The following is a 20,240-nucleotide window of genomic DNA, read 5'->3' on the forward strand; positions in this document are numbered from 1 at the left end:
TACCAAAACCGTAAATAAATCTAACAAATTACATATAAGATCTATATGCTGAAAACTGTAACATAGATAAAACTAAATAAACCTAAATAAGTAGAGAGATATATAGTGTTTATAAATTGGAAGACAATATTGTTAATATGTCAGTTTTCCCAAAACTTATCTTTAAATTCAACTAAATTCCAGTAAAATCCTAGCAGAGTTTTTTGTTTCAGAAAACAATGAGGTAATTCTAAAATGTATATAAAAAGTCAAAGGAACTAGAATAGCTGAAACAATTTTGAAGAAGAAAAACAAAGTTGGATGATTCACACAACCTGATTTCAAGATTTATGCAAAACTATAGTCATGAAGATAGTGATAGTATTGGCAAAACAACAGACATAAGGATCAATGGGACAGAATAGAGAGTCTAGAAATAGATCCACTATGATGGTTAATATTGAGTGTCAACTTGATTGGATTGCAGGATGCAAAGTATTGTTCCTGCGTGTGTCTGTGAGGGTGTTCCCAAAGGAGATTAACATCAGAGTCAGTGGACTGGGAGAGGCAGACCCACCCTCAATCTGGGTGGGCACAATATAATCAGCTGCCAGCTCGGCTAGAATAAAGCAGGCAGAAGAACATGGAAGGACTAGACTGGCTGTGTCTTCTGGCCTCCATCTATCTCCCATGCTGGATGCTTCCTGCCCTCAAACACTGGACTCCAAGTTCTTCAGCTTTTGCACTCTTGGACTTATACCACTGGTTTGCCAGGGGCTCTAGGGCCTTTGGGCCTTTGGCCACAGACTGAAGGCTGCACTATTGGCTTCCCTACTTTTGAGGTTTTGGGACTTGGACTTGCTTCCTTGTGCCTCAGCTTGCAGATGGCCCATTGCAGGACTTCACCTTGTGGTTGTGTGAGTCAATACTCCTTAATAAACTCCCTTTTATATATCTATCTATCCTATTAGTCCTGTCCCTCTGGAGAACCCTAATACACCCACTATATGGTAGTCCTGTCCCTCTAGAGAACCCTGACTGATATACCCACTATGTGGTCAACTGATTTTTGCCATGGTAGTTCCCCCTTATCCACAGTTTCACTTTCCATGGTTTTACTCATGGTCAACAGTGGTCTGAAAATATTAACTGGGAAATTCCAGAAATAAACAATTCATAAGTTTAAAATTGTGCACTTTTCTGAGCAGCATGATGAAATCTCGCACTGTCCTATCTGGGTTGTGAATCCATTCACTGCATGTGCTCCCTGCCTGTCAGTCACTTAGTAGCAGTCTCAGTTATCAGATCCACTGTCACAGTATCACAGTGCTTGTGTTCATGTAACCCTTATTTTACTTATTAATGGCCCTAAAGCACAAGAGTAGTGATGCTGGCAATTTGGATACACCAAAGAGAAGCCTTAAAGTGCTTCCTTTAAGTGAAAAGGTGAAAGTTCTCAACTTGGAAAGAAAAGAATCATATGATGAGGTTGCTACGATCTACGCTAAGGATGAATATTCTATCGATGAAATTGTGAAGACGGAAAAAGAAATTTGTGCTAATTTTGCTTGCACCTCAAACTACAAAATTACAGCCACAGTGCATGGTAAGTGCTTAGTTAAGAAGGAAAAGGCATTAAATTTGTGGGTGAAAGACATGAACAGATGTGTTCTGATTGACAGCAATCATGTTTGATACTGTATTTGGTTTGTAGGCATCAGCTGGGGGGTCTTGGAAGGTATCTCCCATGGATAAGGAGGAACTACGGTAATCCAACAGAGAAAGAACATTATTTTCAACAAATATTGCTGGATCAACTGGATGTCCAAAAGCCAAAACAAAACAAAATAAAACAAAAACAAATAAACAACCACAATATAATTTTGATCCTACACACTATATAAAAATATTACCTCAAAATGAATCACAGACCTAAATTTAAAAGCTAAAACTACAAAACTTCTAGATAAGAACATAGAAAAATATTGTTTTGCAAAAAAAAAAAAAAAAAGTGAAAAAATATTAAAAGGCTGGGTGTCATGGCTCATGCCTGTAGTCCCAGAACTTTGGGAGGCTGATATGTGAGGATTGCTTGAGACTCAGGAGTTTGGGACCAGCCTGGGCAACATGGGGAAACCCCATCTCTACAAACAAAATACAAAAAAATGAGCTGGGCATGGTGGTGCACTCCTGTAGTCCCAGCTGCTTGAGAGGCTGAGGTGGGAGGATCACTTGAACCCATGAGGCTGAGGCTGCAATGAGCCAAGATTGTGCCACTGCACTCCAGCCTGGGTGACAAAGCCAGACCCTGTCTCAAAAAAAAAGGTGAAAAAATCGAAACCTTGGCAAGGATTTCTTATATACAACACTGAAATTACAATCCACAAATAAACATAATTGATAAGTTGGTTTTCATCAAAATTGGAAACTTCTGGGCTAGGTGTGGTGGCTCATGCCTGTAATCCCAGCACTTTGGAAAGCCGAGGCAGGTGGATCTCCTGAGGTCAGGAGTTCGAGACCAGCCTAGCCCACATGGTGAAACCCCATCTCTACTAAAAACACACAAAAAATAGCCAGGTGTGGTGACAGGTGCCTGTAATCCCAGCTACTTGGGAGGCTGAGGCAGGAGAATCGCTTGAACCCAGGAAGCGGAGGTTACAGTGAGCCAAGATGCTGCCACTGCACTCCAGCTTGGCTGACAAGAGCAAGACTAAAGGCTTTTAAAAATTTTTTTATTTTTATCTTTTTTTTTTTTTTTTTGCCACAGAGTCTTGCTGTGTCACCCAGCCTGGAGTGCAGTGGCATGATCTAGGCTCACTGCAGCTTCTGCCTCCGGGGTTTCCTGACTCAGCCTCCTGAGTAGCTGGGATTACAGGCACCTGCCACCATGCCCAGCTAATTTTTGTATACTTTTAGTAGAGGTGGGGTTTCACTATGTTGCCCAGGCTTCTCTCAAATTCCTAACCTCAAGTTATCCACCCGCCTTGGCCTCCCAAAGTGCTGAGATTATACGCATGAGCCACTGTGCCCAGCCCAAAATACATTTTTTAAAAGAATGAAAAGCATAAAAGTCTTCTTTTGAGAAGTGTCTGTTCATATCCTTCGCCCACTTTTTGATGGGGTTGTTTGTTTTTTTCTTGTAAATTTGTTTGAGTTCACTGTAGATTCTGGATATTAGCCTTTTGTCAGTTGAGTAGGTTGTGAAAATTTTCTCCCATTTTGTAGGTTGCCTGTTCACTCTGATGGTAGTTTCCTTTGCTGTGCAGAAGCTCTTTAGTTTAATTAGATCCCATTTGTCAATTTTGGCTTTTGTTGCCATTGCTTTTGGTGTTTTAGACATGAAGTCCTTGCCCATGCCTATGTCATTGCTTGTTTTTCTCAGGTTTGTCAAAGATCAGATAGCTGTAGATATGCGGCGTTATTTCTGAGGGCTCTGTTCTGTTCCATTGATCTATATCTCTGTTTTGGTACCAGTACCCCACAACAGTCCCCAGAGTGTGATGTTCCCCTTCCTGTGTCCATGTGTTCTCATTGATCAATTCCCATCTATGAGTGAGAACATGCGGTGTTTGGTTTTTTGTCCTTGCGATAGTTTACTGAGAATGATGATTTCCAATTTCATCCATGTCCCTACAAAGGACATGAACTCATCATTTTTTATGGCTGCATAGTATTCCATGGTGTATGTGTGCCACATTTTCTTAATCCAGTCTATCATTGTTGGACATTTGGGTTGGTTCCAAGTCTTTGCTACTGTGAATAGTGCTGCAATAAACATACACGTGCATGTGTCTTTATAGCAGCATGATTTATAGTCCTTTGGGTATATACCCAGTAATGGGATGGCTGGGTCAAATCATATTTCTAGTTCTAGATCCCTGAGGAATCGCCACACTGACTTCCACAATGGTTGAACTAGTTTACAGTCCCACCAACAGTGTAAAAGTGTTCCTATTTCTCCACATCCTCTCCAGCACCTGTTGTTTCCTGACTTTTTAATGATTGCCATTCTAACTGGTGTGAGATGGTATCTCATTGTGGTTTTGATTTGCATTTCTCTGGTGGCCAGTGATGATGAGCATTTTTTCATGTTGTGGGGTGGGGGGAGGGGGGAGGGATAGCATTAGGAGATATACCTAATGCTAAATGGCGAGTTAATGGGTGCAGCACACCAACATGGCACATGTATACATATGTAACTAACCTGCACATTGTGCACATGTACCCTAAAACTTAAAGCATCATAATAATAATAATAATAAAACAAAAAAAAAAGAATGAAAAGCAAAGCCATGGATTGGAAGAAAATATTTGCTTAATACTAAAAAAAAAAAAAAAAAAAAAAAACTAAAAACAAAATTAAAAAGTCAAACAACTTAATAAAAATTGGTATAAATTTTGAACAGATAATTTACTAAGAAGCTATATGAATGAAAAATAAGCATAAGAGGCCGGGTGTGGTGGCTCACGCCTATAATCCCAGCACTTTGGAAGGCTGAGGCAGGTGGATCGCTTGAGGTCAGTAGTTCAAGACCAGCCTAGCCAACATAGTGAAACCCCATCTCTACTAAAAATACAAAAATTAGCTGGGCATGGTGGCTTGTGCCTATGGTCCCAGCTACTCAGGAGGCTGAGGCACAAGAATTGCATGAACCCCGGAGGCGGAGGCTGAGGTGAGCTGAAATCACACCACTACACTACAGCCTGGGTGACAGAGCTAGACTCTGTCTCAAAATAAAAAAGAAAGAAAAGAAGCATATGAAATACTATACTTATTAGTCATATTAGAGAAATGCAAATTAACTATACAATGAAATATTGCTATTAGAATAGTTAAAATAAGGCTGGGCGCGGTGGCTCACGCCTGTAATCCCAGCACTTTGGGAGGCCCAGGCAGGCAGATCACGAGGTCAGGAGTTTGAGACCAGCCTGACCAATATGGTGAAACCTCATCTCTACTAAAAATACAAAAATTAGCTGGTGTGGTGGCACGCACCTATAGTCCCAGCTACTCAGGAGACTGAGCCAGAAGAATTGCTTGAACCCGGGAGGTGGAGGTTGCAGTGAGTCGAGGTAATGCCTCTGCACTCCAGCGTGGGCGACAGAGCAAGACTCCATCCAAAAAAAAAAAAAAAAGAATAGCTAAAATCTGATAATACCAAAAGCTATCAAAATACAAGTAACTGAAACTCTGATACACTGATGAAAGAAATACAAAATGGTACAACCCTTTAGAAAAGTTTGGTAGTTTCTTATATAGTTGTACATACACTTAACCATACAAACCATCAGTCTCACTTCAACTACTCTTTTACATGAAATGAAAACATATTCAACAAAAAAATGAGTACAAATGTATAGAGAAGCTTCCTTTGTAATTGCCAAAACTGGAAGCTCTTCAAATGTCGTTTATGTATTAAATGGATAAATTATTTACATCTATATAATGGAATACTTCTCATTATTAAAAAGAAAAAAACTATTGATACACACAACAACACTGATATTGTTGTAATGCTAAGTGAAAGAAGTCAGACCCTAAAGACTATGTGCTGTGATTTATAACATATATGTTATACATGTATGTGTGTGTATATATACATATATAAAGTTCTAGGTTTATAATAAATATATTTTACACACACACACACACACACACACACACACACACACACTCCCAGAAACATTGTATCCAGATCTTGGTTTCTAAATACGATTATTCACTAAAAGGAACCAGGTTCCTTTATCTATATTTATAAATAATATAACTATAAAATATATAAATAATATAAAGGCAAATTTTAGGCCTCTCTAAATGACTACAAATTCATTTTTACCACAGTTTTACTTCTTTTTTTTTTTTTTGAGACGGAGTTCTGCTCTTGTCTCCCAGGCTGGAGTGCAATGGCATTATCTCGGCTCCCTGCAACCTCTGCCTCCCGGGTTCATGCAATTCTCCTGTCTCAGCCTCCTGAGTAGCTGGGATTACAGGTGCCCGCCACCATGCCCAGCTAATTTTTGTGTCTTTAGTAGAGATGGGGTTTTGCCATGTTGGCCAGGCTGGTCTTGAACTCCTGACCTCAGGTGATCCACCCACCTCGGCCTCCCAAAGTGCTGGGATTACAGGCGTGAACCACCGGTTTTACTTTTTCTGTTAGGTTTACATTGGATTAGGATGGTATTGAAAAAATTACATTTAGGAAGGTAGAGTTTAATTCCCACTCCCCCTTGAGGGTAGCCTAGATTTAGTGACTTACTTCCAAAGAATAGAGTATGGAAAGGAAAAAAATTACAACATTATCTTGGAGAATGCTAGCAGAGACTGTGTTATCCAAGAGATAAAATTTAACATCATTAGTGATGTCATGCGGATATGAGGTATCTCTGATATAATGTGATAAGTGCACTTCACCTCTGTGGTATTCTTTCCGAAAACCCAAAACCCCAGTCTAATAATGAGAACATATCAGACAAATTCAAGTTATGGTACATTCTACAAAATTCATAACCAGTACTTCTTAAAACTGTCAAGGTCATGAAAAACAAGGAAAGACTGAGAAACTATCACAAACCAGAGGCGACTAATGAGACATAAATGTATACAATGAGATTTCCTGAAACAGAAAAAGGACACTGATGGAAAAACTAATGAATCCAAAAAAATCTGAAGTGTATTTAGTAGTAATGTACCAATACTAGTTTCTTAGATTAAACAAATGTAATATGATAATGTGAGATAACATTAGGAGAAACTAAAGCTAGATGAGGAATGCAGAAGAACTTGCTACAATCTCTGCAACATTTCTATGAATCTAAAATTATGCTAAATAGTTTAGTTTAAAAATTACCATCACATCCACTCTATAAAGTTCTTTGCTGTATTAAAAGAGGATAGTCTCTGTCTCATTTTGCCACCCCTAGGAGAGAAAGGAACCAGAGCTGTCTTTCTATAAACACTCTTTTTTGCTCTTAGCATGTGGACATCAGAAATAATTTATGACCTGCTGCATTGTGAGGGTCCTCTGGTACTTTGCCAGCAAGACATAACAGATGTTATTTGTCTCCATAGTTTTCTTTTATAGAAAGATGTAATTCAGTTCTAATTTTTTTCTACTAGGAAATAATCTGACAGCTCTACCTAGTGCTATCTACAATCTTTTTTCACTGAAGGAGATAAATTTTGATGACAACCCTTTGCTGAGACCTCCAATGGAAATCTGTAAAGGAAAACAGTTGTATACAATTGCATGCTATCTACAGAGGGCAGATGAAAGAGATGGTAGGTGATGAGTGATTGACTATCTAACAATTCATTTCTTTTTTATTTTATTTTATTTTAATATTTTTGGAGACAGGGTCTCACTCTGACACCCAGGCTGGACTGCAGTGGCATGATCACGACTCACTGTAGCCTCGGACTCCTGGGCTCAAGTGATCCTCCCACCTCAGCCTCCTGAGTAGCAGGGACTGCAGGCGTGTGTCAACACACCTGGCTAGTTTTTTTAATCTTTTAGTAGAGACAGGGTCTCACTATGTTGCCCAGGCTAGTCTTGAACTCCTGAGCTCAAGCAATCCTCCTGTCTTGGCCTCCCAGTGTTGGGATTACAGGCGTGAGCCACCACACCCAGCCACAAGACACAATCTGATATGAATTAAAAGATGGTTTGCTTTAATTGGAGGCTTTCAATCTGGCAGAGATATGAAAATATTGATCATCTTTCTTTTCTTAAGGTTAGGAGTTTGTTTTGATAATTCAGATTATGTAATCCAGGTCCATACAAATTGAGGCACTGAAAATAGGCAAATCCAAGTGGAGGAGGGGTGGGCCGTTTCCTACCCTATTGACCTTAATGCCCTTCAATAGGTGTTTCATTGAAATCGTGGCCAGACTCAAAATCCACACATAAATCTGTCAGTTCCAATCTGTTCTACCAAATGTAGTTGTTCTAAAAGACATTTGGAGTTGCGTGTGGTGGCTCATGCCTGTAATCCTAACACTTTGGGAGGCCAAGGCAGGAGAATCACTTGAGCTCAGAAGTTCCAGACCAGCCTGGGCAACATAGTGTGTGACCTTATCTCTATTTTTAAGAAAAATAAATAAATAAATAAATAAAATACATTTGGCCTTGAGGGAAGTCCATGGAGCCATTCCACTGATGGCAGTCAGTCCCACTATGACCATCTGTCTGAAATATTTTGATAGTCTTTATCCCATCTGTCCTTGAGCTCTCTGTTGTATGTCTGATTATTTCTGACAAGAGGCCCATTTTCTTTAAAATGGACTAGATGAAGACTGGTTTCAAGTGTCTGGGAGGGAATCTTCACTGTCCAATTCTTTCCCTGGGGCTGGGTTCCCAACAGTTAGGCTTTTCCCTAGGACTCTGATTTGCCACTTTTCATCACTAGTCAGAATGAGTCCAGATTTTGGTCCTCTAATTTAATGCAAGAGAACAATCAGTTATGATCCAGATTTGGGGAAATGGAATACCAAAATCTATCTCCTCAGATCATTCTATCATGTATCTTGTCTACATAATCAGGAGCTTGTACTAACGTAATTTCATAGTGAGACAGTCACGAAAAATTGCTTAGTCCTTAAAGTCACAATATACATCCATATACATGGCTATCATTTAGAGGCTTTTGCAAGACTTCGGCTTTATTGATAAAGGAACCTAAAATATAAAATTAAAAGCCACAGTAGCTGTCTTCTTTAACTTACTGTGCAAGTTGATTGTCTTGTTACTATAAAAAGGGATCTTTTGGCCAGGTGCGGTGGCTCACGCCTGTAATCCCAGCACTTTGGGAGGCCAAGGCGGGTGAATCATCAGGTCACGAGTTTGAGAGCAGCCTGGCCAACATGGTGAAACCCCATCTTTACTAGAAATATAAAAAATTAGCTGGGCATGGTGGCGGGCACCTGTAATCCCAGTTACTCAGGAGGCTGAAGCAGGAGAATCGCTTGAACCCGGGAGGCAGAGGTTGCAGTGAGCCGAGATCGCGCCACTGCACTCCAGCCTGGGTGACAGTTCGAGACTCCATCTAAAAAAATGAAAGGATCTTTTATGGTAATTCTATTTCTATAGAATAAAGATTTTAGGGGTTTTCTAGGATCCATAAAGTATTTCTGTTAGGTACAGTACTTTAGAGAAGGGCTTAGAATTTCAGCCATTTATCTCCTTTCCCTACGCCCAAGGAGCCATCATATTGCAGGCTTGGCATCCAGTGAGGGCAGAGAGAAATCAGCATGGGAGATGTATTTATTCTGCAATTAACAAATGGAGGCTTTTTCTTAAACTTTTACTTAGAAGATTGGAATTTTATATATATTATAGCATGAAATATAGCCTAAGAGAGTATATATAAAACTTTTTAAAATAGAACATATTTGATGATGCGGGATGGTACATCTTGAGTTCTGAAAATCCTCACAGGCTGGGGGTAGTGGCTCACGCCTGTAGTTCCAGGACTTTGGGAGGCCAAGGCAGGAGGATTGCTTGAGCCCAGGAGTTCGAGACCAGCTTGGGCAATATAGTGAGACTCTATTGCTTCTCGGCCCTTTGGCTAAGATCAAGTATAGTGAGACCCTGTCTCTACAAAAAATTTTAAAAACTGAGGTGGGCAGATAGCTTGAGGCCAGGAGTTTGAGACTGGCCTGGCCAAAATGCCAAACACCCATCTCTACTAAAAATACAAAAATTAGCTGGGCATGGTGGCACGTGCCTGTAGTTCCAGCTACTCGGGAGGCTGAGGCAGGAGAATTGCTAATCTGGAGGCGCCTGTAGTTCCAGCTAATCAGGAGGCAGAGATTGCAGTGAGATGAGATCCCGCCACTGTACTGTAGCCTGGGTGACAGAGCCAGACTCTATCTCAAAATAAGTAAATAAATAAAAATTAAAAATAATAAATTAGCCAGGCATGGCGGCACATGCTTGTGGTCCCAGCTACTTGCAGGGGTGAAGTGGGAGAGTCGCTTGAGCCCGGGAGGTCGAGTCTGCGGTGACCTGTGATTATGCTACTGCACTCCAGTCTGAGCAACAGAGTGAGACCCTGTCTAAAAAAAAGAAAAGAAAAAACTCACAGTACCTTCGTCAAGAAAAAATGGGATTTTTTCCAGCTAATTGTTCAAATTAGCTGGAAGTTTTAATTAAAAAAACTAAAATCACTAATTGCTCAGCCAACTTATTAAATAATTGACTTGAATATAAAATATGCACTTATACACCATATTTATAGTAGATGTGAATTTAGTTTCTGAAGTTGGTACATAAAGAAGCACGTACAATTTTTGCCCATATTCTCCACCAAACAAAACAAAACAAAACACACCCACACACATAAAAAAGCCAGAATTGAAGGAAGCAGTCAAATGCATTTCAAATCCTGGAGAAATTAAAGGGCTTGAAAGTCACTTTAAAGTTGCTTATAAATAGGCTGGATGCGGTGACTCACGCCTGTAATCCCAGCACTTTGGGAGGCCGAGGTGGGCGGATCACCTGAGGTCAGGAGTTTGAGACCAGCCTGACCAACATGGAGAAACCCCATCTCTATTAAAAATACAAAAAATTAGCCGGGTGTGGTAGCACATGCCTGTAATCCCAGCTACTTGGGAGGCTGAGGCAGGAGAATCACTTGAACCCGGGAGGCAGAGGTTGCGGTGAGACCAGATCACACGCCATTGCACTCCAGCCTGGGCAACAAGAGTGAAACTCTGTCTCAAAAAAAAAAAAAAAAAAAGTTGCTTATAAATATTCTTTTCAACAGCCATTTTAAGTGTTGGATTTTTCAGATTTTAGAAAAAAAATGGAACAAATGTCAAATGTTTCAAATTTCAGTTCATATTTTAGATCCGCATTGTCATTGTCTTTTTTTTTTTTTTTTTTTTTTTTTTTTTTATGAGACGGAGTTTCGCTCTTGTTGCCCAGGCTGGAGTACAATGGCGCAATCTTGGCTCACTGCAACCTCTGCCTCCTGGGTTCAAGTGATTCTCCTGTCTCAGCCTCCCGAGTAGCTGGGATTACAGGCATGTGCCACCACGCCTGGCTAATTTTTTGTATTTTTAGTAGAGACGGGGTTTATCCATGTTGGTCAGGCTGATCTCGAACTCCCGACCTCAGGTGATCCACCCGCCTTGGCCTCCCAAAGTGCTGGGATTACAGGCATGAGCCACTGTGCCCGGCCAGCATTGTCATTTTCAGTTTTACTTAACATATACATTTCATAGAAGCACAGAAATAAGAAAACTAGATATAATATGAACTCAAAATAGATTATCTTTTTCAAAAGATATACATTTTCTTTTATGTTCAAACGTAGAGAAAATCTTAGAGAAGATATTCAAGATAGTTGCCAACAACATCACTGAAACCAATTTTGAATTTTTATGTCAAAAACTAAACCTGGCAAACTCAGAAACTGATATGCCTACAAAGAGGTATGTATAAATGACAGCATTTAGTACAAATTTATTTTCATTCTGATGTATATCATGTTGATATTGCATGGTTTTGAAACATTCATATTAACACAATCTCTACTTTGCTGTAGAAAGCTGATTTTAGTTTATTACATGTTTGTGATCCACATTGGAAGGCCATATAACGTAATAAAGAACAAAGGCTATGAGGACAGACTGACTTTTACTCACAACTGGCTTTGTGACCTTGGGCAAGTCCTTTAACTTCTTGATGACTTGGTTTCTTCACTGGTAAAATGAATATACTCATATAAGAGAATTGTCATGAGAATCAAGTGAGATCAAGCTATAAAGCATATAGTAGCTGGGCGCAGTGGCTCACACCTGCAATCCCAGCATTTAGGGAGGCCGAGGTGGGCGGATCACGAGGTTAGGAGATCGAGACCAGCCTGGCTAACACGGTGAAACCCCGTCTCTACTAAAAATACAAAAAATTAGCTGGGTGTGGTGGTGGGCACCTGTAGTCCCAGCTACTCGGGAAGCTGAGGCAGGAGAATGGCGTGAACCCAGGAGGCGGAGCTTGCAATGAGCCGAGATCGCGCCATTGCACTCCAGCCTGGGAGACAGCGAGACTCTGTCTCAAAAAAAAAAAAAAAAAAAAAAAAAAAAACATACGGTATAGTAGCAGTAATATACTGGTTTATTAGAAATAACCCACAATTATGATTTTGAGGTCTTGAGAACTGAATGTAAATTGAATTGTTGATTTTCTATAACGGGACAAGGGATGGGCTGGAGCTAACATTCACTTTCTATGTCCCAAGCTCCATGCCAAATTTTTATACAGATTCTCTTCACCAATTAATTTCATCCTCACTTCAGTCTGGTAAAATTGGTTCGAAAACCTAGATATACAATATTACAGGAGTTTAAAGCAATGTTCTTAATTGACAATTCAAATAATTATTAGTAATTTAAATATATTAAACGTTAATAAATATTTAACTATTAATATTATTAATAATGTTTTTCAGCACTGTTTCATTAAGTGAGAGAGCCCACCAAGCACTTGTTATATGGAAAACACAAAGTAACAAGTTATCACTAACTGCTGCTGATTTAAGAGATCAACTAATTCGAGCACTAACTATGATAGGAGCATATGAAATTATGGACAAAATAACAGCTTTAAATCTTTTTACGCGTGCAATTAAATTCTAACCAGTGGATCAATAATAAAAACTGAAAACTTTTGATGCACTTATGATTGAAACTGTGTTTGTGAACCATTTCACTTCACTTTATCATACAAGAGAATTGCATCTTTTTTCTTGCATTCTTAAGAAATGATGACAACTTATAACTACCACTCTAATGTTATAATAAAACATTACAGACACTGTTTTGTGTGTTTGTTCTGTTGTCTTATTATAGTGATGTTGAATTTGAAAATAATTCCTTTTTTTTTTTTTTTGAGATGGAGATTTTGCTCTTGTTGCCCAGGCTGGAGTGCAGTGGTGTGATCTTGGCTCACTGCAACCTCTGCCTTCTGGGTTCAAGTGATGCTTCTGCCTCAGCCTCCTGAGTAGCAGGGACTACAGGCGCCCACCACCACACGGGGCTAATTTTTGTATTTTTAGTAGAGACGGGGTTTCACCATGTTGGGCAGGATGGTCTCCATCTCCTGACCTTGTGATCTGCCCGCCTGGGCCTCCCAAAGTGCTGGGATTACAGGCGTGAGCCACCACGCCCAGCCTGAAAATAATTCTATTAAAATTTTTCTGTTATATAATGCTTTTATACAACCCCCGATTTATAAGTAGCAACATTACTAGTGATTTTCACTGGAGTTAGAAAGCAGAACAGTTTCTTTTTAGATGCTAGCTTAAAAACAGAAATAAATATACCATTCCTACTTTTTCTCCATTAGGAATGGGATAGCTTTGTTAAACATAAACTAGGGCCAGGGCCAGTAATCCTTCAGTTGAGTGTCCAGACAGGATTGATACAGTGGCCATCTGTTGTCTTGTCTGTCATGTGAGCCTCTCCCCTTCTTCCGCTATCAGAAAACCTTTCATAGGAGGAATGCATTGCACATATTTCAATGTGGAGCTGACCTTGTCGTGTAAGTCTCTTCCCCCACTCCAGCACTAACATCAATATCTTCTACTCATTTAACCATAATGATGGATTCTGACCCAGGGAAAGCCATTTTGAGAGGTGATAGCGTGCTGGCAGTCCTCACAGCCCTCGGTCGCTCTCGGCGCCTCCTCTGCCTGGGCTCCCACTTTGGCGGCACTTGAGGAGCCCTTCAGCCCGCCGCTGCACTGTGGGAGCCCCTTTCTGGGCTGGCCAAGGCTGGAACCGGCTCCCTCAGCTTGCAGGGATGTGTGCAGGGAGAGGCGCGGGGGGGAACCGGGGCTGCGCGCCGTGCTTGCGGGCCAGCGCGAGTTCCGGGTGCGCGTGGGCTTGGCGGGCCCCGCACTCGGCGCCGCCGGCCGTCCTAGCGGCCCCGGGCAGTGAGGGGCTTAGCACCTGGGCCAGCAGCTGCTGTGCTCAATTTCTCGCCAGGCCTTAGCTGCCTTCCCGCGGGGCAGGGCTCGTGACCTGCAGCCCGCCATGCCTCCCCACTTCCGTGGGCTCCTGTGCTGCCGGAGCCTCCCCGATGAGCGCCACCCCCTGCTCCACGGTGTCCAGTCCTATCGACCACCCAAGGGCTGAGGAGTGCGGGCGTAGGGCGCGGGACTGACAGGCAGCTCCACCTGTGGCTCCGGTGGGCGCGGGATCCACTGGGTGAAGTCAGCTGGGCTCCTGAGTCTGGTGGGGACTTGGAGAACCTTTATGTCTAGCTAAGGGATTGTAAATACACCAATCGGCACTCTGTATCTAGCTCAAGGTTTGTAAACACACCAATCAGCACCCTGTGTCTAGCTCAGGGTTGGTGAATGCACCAATGGACACTCTGTATCTAGCTAATCTAGTGGGGAGGTGAAGAACTTTTGTGTCTAGCTCAGGGATTGTAAATGCACCAATCAGCGCCCTGTCAAAACAGACCACTGGGCTTTCTGTAAAATGGACCAATCAGCAGGATGTGGATGGGGCCAGATAAGAAAATAAAAGGCTACTGGAACCGGCTGTGGCAACCGGCTCACGTCCCCTTTCACATTGTGGAAGCGTTGTTCTTTCGCTCTGTGCAGTAAATCTTGCTGCTGCTCACTCTTTGGGTCCATACTGCCTTTATGAGCTGTAACACTCACCACGTAGGTCTGCAGCTTCACTCAGCTTCAGTCTTGAAGCCAGCAAGACCATGAACCCACCGGGAGAAAGGAACAACTCCAGACACGCTGCCTTAAGAGCTGTAACATTCACTGCGAAGGTCGGCAGCTTCACTCCTGAGCCAGCGAGACCACGAACCCACCAGAAGGAAGAAACTCCGAACACATCCGAACATCAGAAGGAACAAACTCCAGACGCGCCATCTTAAGAGCTGTAACACTCACCGCGAGGGTCGGCAGCTTCATTCTTGAAGTCAGTGAGACCAAGAACCCACCAATTCCGGACACAATTTGACTCAAGCCAGGCCATTAACAGTTTCTCTTGGATCTTTTTGCAGAGCTACTAGGGAAGATACACTCTTTCTGCAGGTAGGTTATGAGTCTTGGAGTCTTGGTATATCATGCACAGTGTGTAGTAGTCTGCCAAGAGCTGGATGGCAAGAGAGAGACAGAACCTTGTTTATATTGTCTGATCCTCAATCCCCATACTTCTGCACTTTTTACTTTTCACCCACTTAAGGAGTGTGACCTGGGTTTCCATAACTTTGAATGGAAAGAGACCTAATACAAGTGGTTAAGAATATTGTGGAGGCCAGGCATGGTGGCTCACGCCTGTAATCCCAGCACTTTGGGAGGCTGAGATGGGCGGCTCATGAGGTCAGGAGATCGAGACCATCCTGGCTAACAGAGTGAAACCCTGTCTTTACTAAAAATACAAAAAAATAGCCAGGTGTGGTGGCGGGTGCCTGTAGTCCCAGCTACTCGGGAGGCTGAGGCAGGAGAATGGCGTGAACCCAGGAGGCAGAGCTTGCAGTGAGCCAAGGTGGCACCATTGCACTCCAGCCTGGACAACAGAGCAAGACTCTGTCTCAAAAAATATATATATATATAGTGGACATAGTGCAGTTTTTGTTACCTTAAAAAATAATTTTCTATGTGAGACCCTATTAAAGAAATTTATTTTGCAGGTTAAAATTTAAAGTGTACATTTTGTTGCCATTTTGGAAGTGCAACATAACATTGGTTTAACAACTATACAGCCTGTGTCTCTAATCCTTCCCTATTTTAAAACTTGCAGTAGGGATAAGAACCTGTGGGTTTATATTGGCTTAATGATGGTTGTTGTTAATGTTTTCCACTGGAGGCAAGGTACTTCCATAGAACATTAAAGTGTGAAGGCCCTTGGAAATTGTCTAGTGAAGTCTATCTTCTCATTTAACAAGTGAGCAAACTTAAGACCTAAAAAAATGTAAGTGATATGAACTCGTTTATCTACTCTTCCTTCAGAAATGAAGTTATAAAGACTAGAAAAATGTTCTAGGTGAAGCTTTGGTATGAAGTAAGAGAGAGAGACAGAGAGAAAAGAAAGCTGGGTAACATCAGAACCACGAAAGTGTCAGTTCTTATCAACTTTTGCTAAATTGCTGCAATTATACACCTTTTAACAAATATCCTAGCCCATAGACTCACCCAAACCACACTGTACTTTGCTACCAGACTTGTCTTCTAAAAACACTGATCTAACCATATCACTCTGATAATTTTTTTTTTTGAGATGGAGCTTTGCTCTTGTTACCCAGGCTGGAGTGCAACGGTATGATCTCGACTCACTACAACCTCCACCTCCCTGGTTCAAGCAATTCTGCCTCAGCCTCCAGAGTAACTGGGATTACAGGCACCTGCCACCACGCCCAGCTAATTTTTTGTATTTTTAGTAGAGTTGGCGTTTCACTATGTTGGCCAGGCTGGTCTTGAACTCCTGACCTAAGGTGATGCACCCACTTTGGCCTCCCAAAGTGCTGGGATTACAGGCATGAGCCACCGTGCCCAGCCCAAAAATCTTTTAAAAAATATTGGAAAGTAGGCCAGGTGCGGTGGCTTACTCCTGTAATCCCAGCACTTTGGGAGGCTAAGGTGGATGGATCATCTGAGGTCAGGAGTTGGAGACCAGCTTGGCCAACATGGTGAAATCCCATCTGTACTAAAAATACAAAAATTAGCCAGGCATGGTGGTGCATGCCTGTAGTCCCAGCTACTTGGGAGGCTGAGGCAGGAGGATCTCTTGAACCCGGGAGGTGGAGGTTGCAGTGAGCCAAGATTGTGCCACTGCATTCCAGACTGGGCGACAGAGTGAGATCTCTGTCTCAAAAAAAACAAAAAATCAGAAAGAAAAAAGTGTCCAGCTGGTTTCATTGCAGAAATTGACAAACTGATCCTAAAGTGAAATAAACCTAAAGGGACACAAAATAGTCAAAATAATCTTGAAAATGAATAACAAAGTTGGAGAATTCATACTTCTCACTTTCTTTCTCTTTTTTTTTTTTTTTTTAATTTGAGACAAGGTCTCACTATGCTGCCCAGGCGGGAGTGCAGTGGCACAATCACAGCTCACTGCAGCCTCAACCTCTGGGGCTCAGGCAATCTTCCCACCTCAGCCTCCCAAGTAGCTGGGACTACATGCCTACACCACCATGCCTAGCTAATGTTTTGGTATTTTTTTAGAGATGGAGTTTCACCGTGTTGCCCAAGCTGGTCTCGAACTCCTGGGCTCACGTGATCTGCCTGTCTTGGCCTCCCAAAGTGCTGGGATCTCACTTTCAAACTTAATACAAAACTGCAGTAATCAAGACAGTGTAATTCTGGCATAAGGATAGACATATAGATCAACAGAATAGAACCCAGAGGCCAAAAATAAACCCTAACATATACAGTTAATCAATTTTTTTTTTTTTTTTTTTTTAAGATAGAGTCTCGCTCTGTCACCCAGGCTGGAGTGCAGTGATGTGATCTCGGCTCATTGCAAGCTCCGCCTCCCAGGTTCATGCCATTATCTTGCCTCAGCCTCCTGAGTAGCTGGGACTACAGGCACCTGCCACCATGCCTGGCTAATTTTTTTTTTTTTTTTGTATTTTTAGTAGAGATAGGGTTTCACCATATTAGCCAGGATGGTCTCAATCTCCTGCCCTTGTGATCTGCCCGCCTGGGCCTCCCAAAGTGCTGGGATTACAGGCATGAGCCACTGCACCCAGCCCAGCTAATCAGTTTTTAACAAGGGTGTCAGATGATTCATTGGGGGAAAAACAGTATTTTCAACAAATGGTGCTGGAACAACTAGATCCACCAGCAAAATAATAAATTTGGAGCCCTACCTCACACCATATACAAAACTTAAAATGGATCAAAGTCCTAAATAGAAAAGCTAAAGTCATAAAACTTTTAGAAGAAAACATAGGTATAAATTTTGGGTCAGATGGTTCTTAGATATGACACACATTACAAGCAATGAATTAAAAAATAGTGATAATTTCCTCTGACCTATTGTAAAGAAAAGCAGTAATTTCAAAGCTACTGCCAGATCTTTTGGGTCACTGAAAAGTATCCACCAGCAGTAGATGGTCCCACTGGTCCTGTTGTTTCAAATGCTGTAGCTAGCATAGTCTGAAATCCAGAGAATGAATAATAGGAAAACCGATTCTGTCAGCACAATCTTGTACAGTCCCATTCTGTTTTTTGTTTGTTTGTTTGTTTTTTGAGACCGAGTCTCACTCTGTCACCCAGGCTGGAGTGCAGTGGCACAATCTCAGCTCACTGCAACCTCCACCTCTTGGGTTCAAGTGATTCTCCTGCCTCAGCTTCTCAAGTAGCTGGGACTACAGGCACACACCACCATGCCTGGCTAATTTTTTTTTTTTTTTGTAGTTTTAGTAGAGACAGGTTTCACCATTCTGGCCAGGCTGGTCTTGAACTCCTCTCCTCGTGATCCACCTGCCTTGGCCTCCCAAAGTGCTGGGATTAAAGGCATAAGCCACCACGCCCAACCCATTCTGTTAAGAGTAGGAAAATCTGTGTAGATTTATCTGCGCTTAGGGAAATGTTTGTCTTCCCTTACCTGAATTTGTATTGTCCCAGCACTGAAAAATGTTTGTCCTTGGAGAGTGTGTGTGTGCTTGGTTCAGTAAGTTACCAGAAAACTATAAGAAGAATGAAGATGAACATTTTCTTTGCATACTGTTGTAGACACTTGAGGGACCTAGACTTGAGGTGCCAAATGGGACCGTTTTCCTGAACCACCTCCTACGGAAAAAATCAGATTTATTATGTTTTGCATAATTGTGTCTTATGAATTGCTCTGCTCGTGAAAAGTAGAGTTGGGGTTTGGAGTGTTGTGGGGTGGGCTGTGGATGCCAGAGGGAGACCAATCCCTGTGGGTAGGCATTAACAGTTTTCCTAAAAGGGAATGGGACTTTTTTTTTTTTTTTTTTTTTAATGGGGAGGGATTAAAGAAAGCCCATTCACTGAGGAGCAGCAGAGAGGTAAACTTCAGACAGGACAACTGCTCTGTGTCTATGAAGGGAACCTGAAACCGCCTTTGCAAAATTATGACTGAGACAGTGAAAGAGATTTAACTTAACCAACTCCATCTTGCTTATTTTTTTATTTTTATTGAGACAGAGTCTCACTCTGTTGCCCAGGCTGGATTGCAGTGGTGCTATCTCGGCTCACTGCAACCTCTGCCTCCCAGGTTCAAGCGATTCTCCTGCCTCAGCCTCCTCAGTAGCTGGTATTACAGGCGCCCACCACCACGCCTGGCTAATTTTTGTATTTTTAGAAGAGATGGGGTTTCCCTATGTTGGCCAGGCTGGTTTCAAACTCCTGACCTCAGATGATCCACCCACCTCGGCCTCCCAAAATGTTGAGATTACATGTGTGAGCCACCATGCCCAGCCAGACTCCATCTTGCTTCTAACCTCCAAGCTGTCGTTGTTCATTCCTGGGTGTAGGCTGAACGAACTTTGGGAGAAACTAACATAGTTTGTAGTTTATAGTTTAAACAAAGACGGTAACAGCGCTTTCTGAAAACAGACCTCCTTCTTGCCTGGAAACTATTTAACATTAGCCACAAGATTAAAAATTATGATTTAGGAGTCATGCAGCTGGAGGCTGTGAGATTCTGACCCTCCCTAAACTGCTCTTAAGATCAATGTTTGAGATATTTTGCAGACCCTGCACTTGATGGATCACCTGGCACCACCGACTAATAAACTGGCTTATCTGATCTTGTGGCCTCCACTCAGGAACTGACTGAGGGCAAGAAGACAGCTTCAACTCCCTGTGATTTCACCCCTGACCAATCACCACACCTGGCTCACTGGCTACTCTCCCATCCCCACCCACCAAGTTATCCTTAAAAACTCTGCTCTCCGAATGCTCAGGGAGACTGATTTGAGTAATAAAACGCCAGTCTCCCGCACAGCTGGCTCTGCGTGAATTACTTTATTGCAACTCCCCTGCCTTGATGAATTGGCTCTGTCTAGGCAGCAGGCAAGGTGAACCCCTTGGGTGGTTACATTAGGACTTAAAATAATAAATTATTAAGAACCCTAGAGAGTCATTTTTTTAATGGATTATATCTATCAATACTTACAGTATTATAAATTAAAATAAATGAAAATATAAACTTATTGAAAATATTTACATGAATAATGTCATTTCATGAATATAGCTATATTTTCTTTTCTTTTCTTTTTTTTTTTTTTTGAGACGGAGTCTTGCTCTGTCGCTCAGGCTGG

The 20,240-nt window shown here is 41.9% G+C and overlaps 1 protein-coding gene and 1 long non-coding RNA gene across 7 annotated transcripts in view; both read left to right on the forward strand.

Moving 5' to 3' along the window:
- LRRD1 (leucine rich repeats and death domain containing 1) overlaps positions 1–12,655 on the forward strand; it is a 36,960-nt gene extending 24,305 nt beyond the window's left edge. For 3 of the 6 annotated variants that reach the window (XM_054559501.2, XM_054559497.1, XM_002818216.4), the window contains 3 exons: positions 7,097–7,258; positions 11,296–11,413; positions 12,430–12,655. In XM_054559501.2, coding sequence (XP_054415476.1) covers positions 7,097–7,258; positions 11,296–11,413; positions 12,430–12,616 — 467 coding nt within the window. In that variant the 3' untranslated portion in view covers positions 12,617–12,655. Of the gene's footprint in view, positions 1–7,096; positions 7,259–9,933; positions 10,067–11,295; positions 11,414–12,429 lie in introns of those variants that run through there. The other 3 variants (XM_054559500.1, XM_054559499.2, XM_054559498.2) reach the window with 2 other exon arrangements.
- A 220-nt stretch (positions 12,656–12,875) lies between these two features.
- On the forward strand, positions 12,876–19,921 carry LOC134761682 (uncharacterized). Its single transcript, XR_010140740.1, has 2 exons — positions 12,876–15,039; positions 19,648–19,921. It is a non-coding gene; the product is annotated as an uncharacterized LOC134761682 (long non-coding RNA).
- The last annotated feature ends 319 nt before the right edge of the window (positions 19,922–20,240 follow it).

Source organism: Pongo abelii, chromosome 6 (assembly GCF_028885655.2).
Source record: "Pongo abelii isolate AG06213 chromosome 6, NHGRI_mPonAbe1-v2.0_pri, whole genome shotgun sequence".
NCBI lineage: Eukaryota > Metazoa > Chordata > Mammalia > Primates > Hominidae > Pongo > Pongo abelii.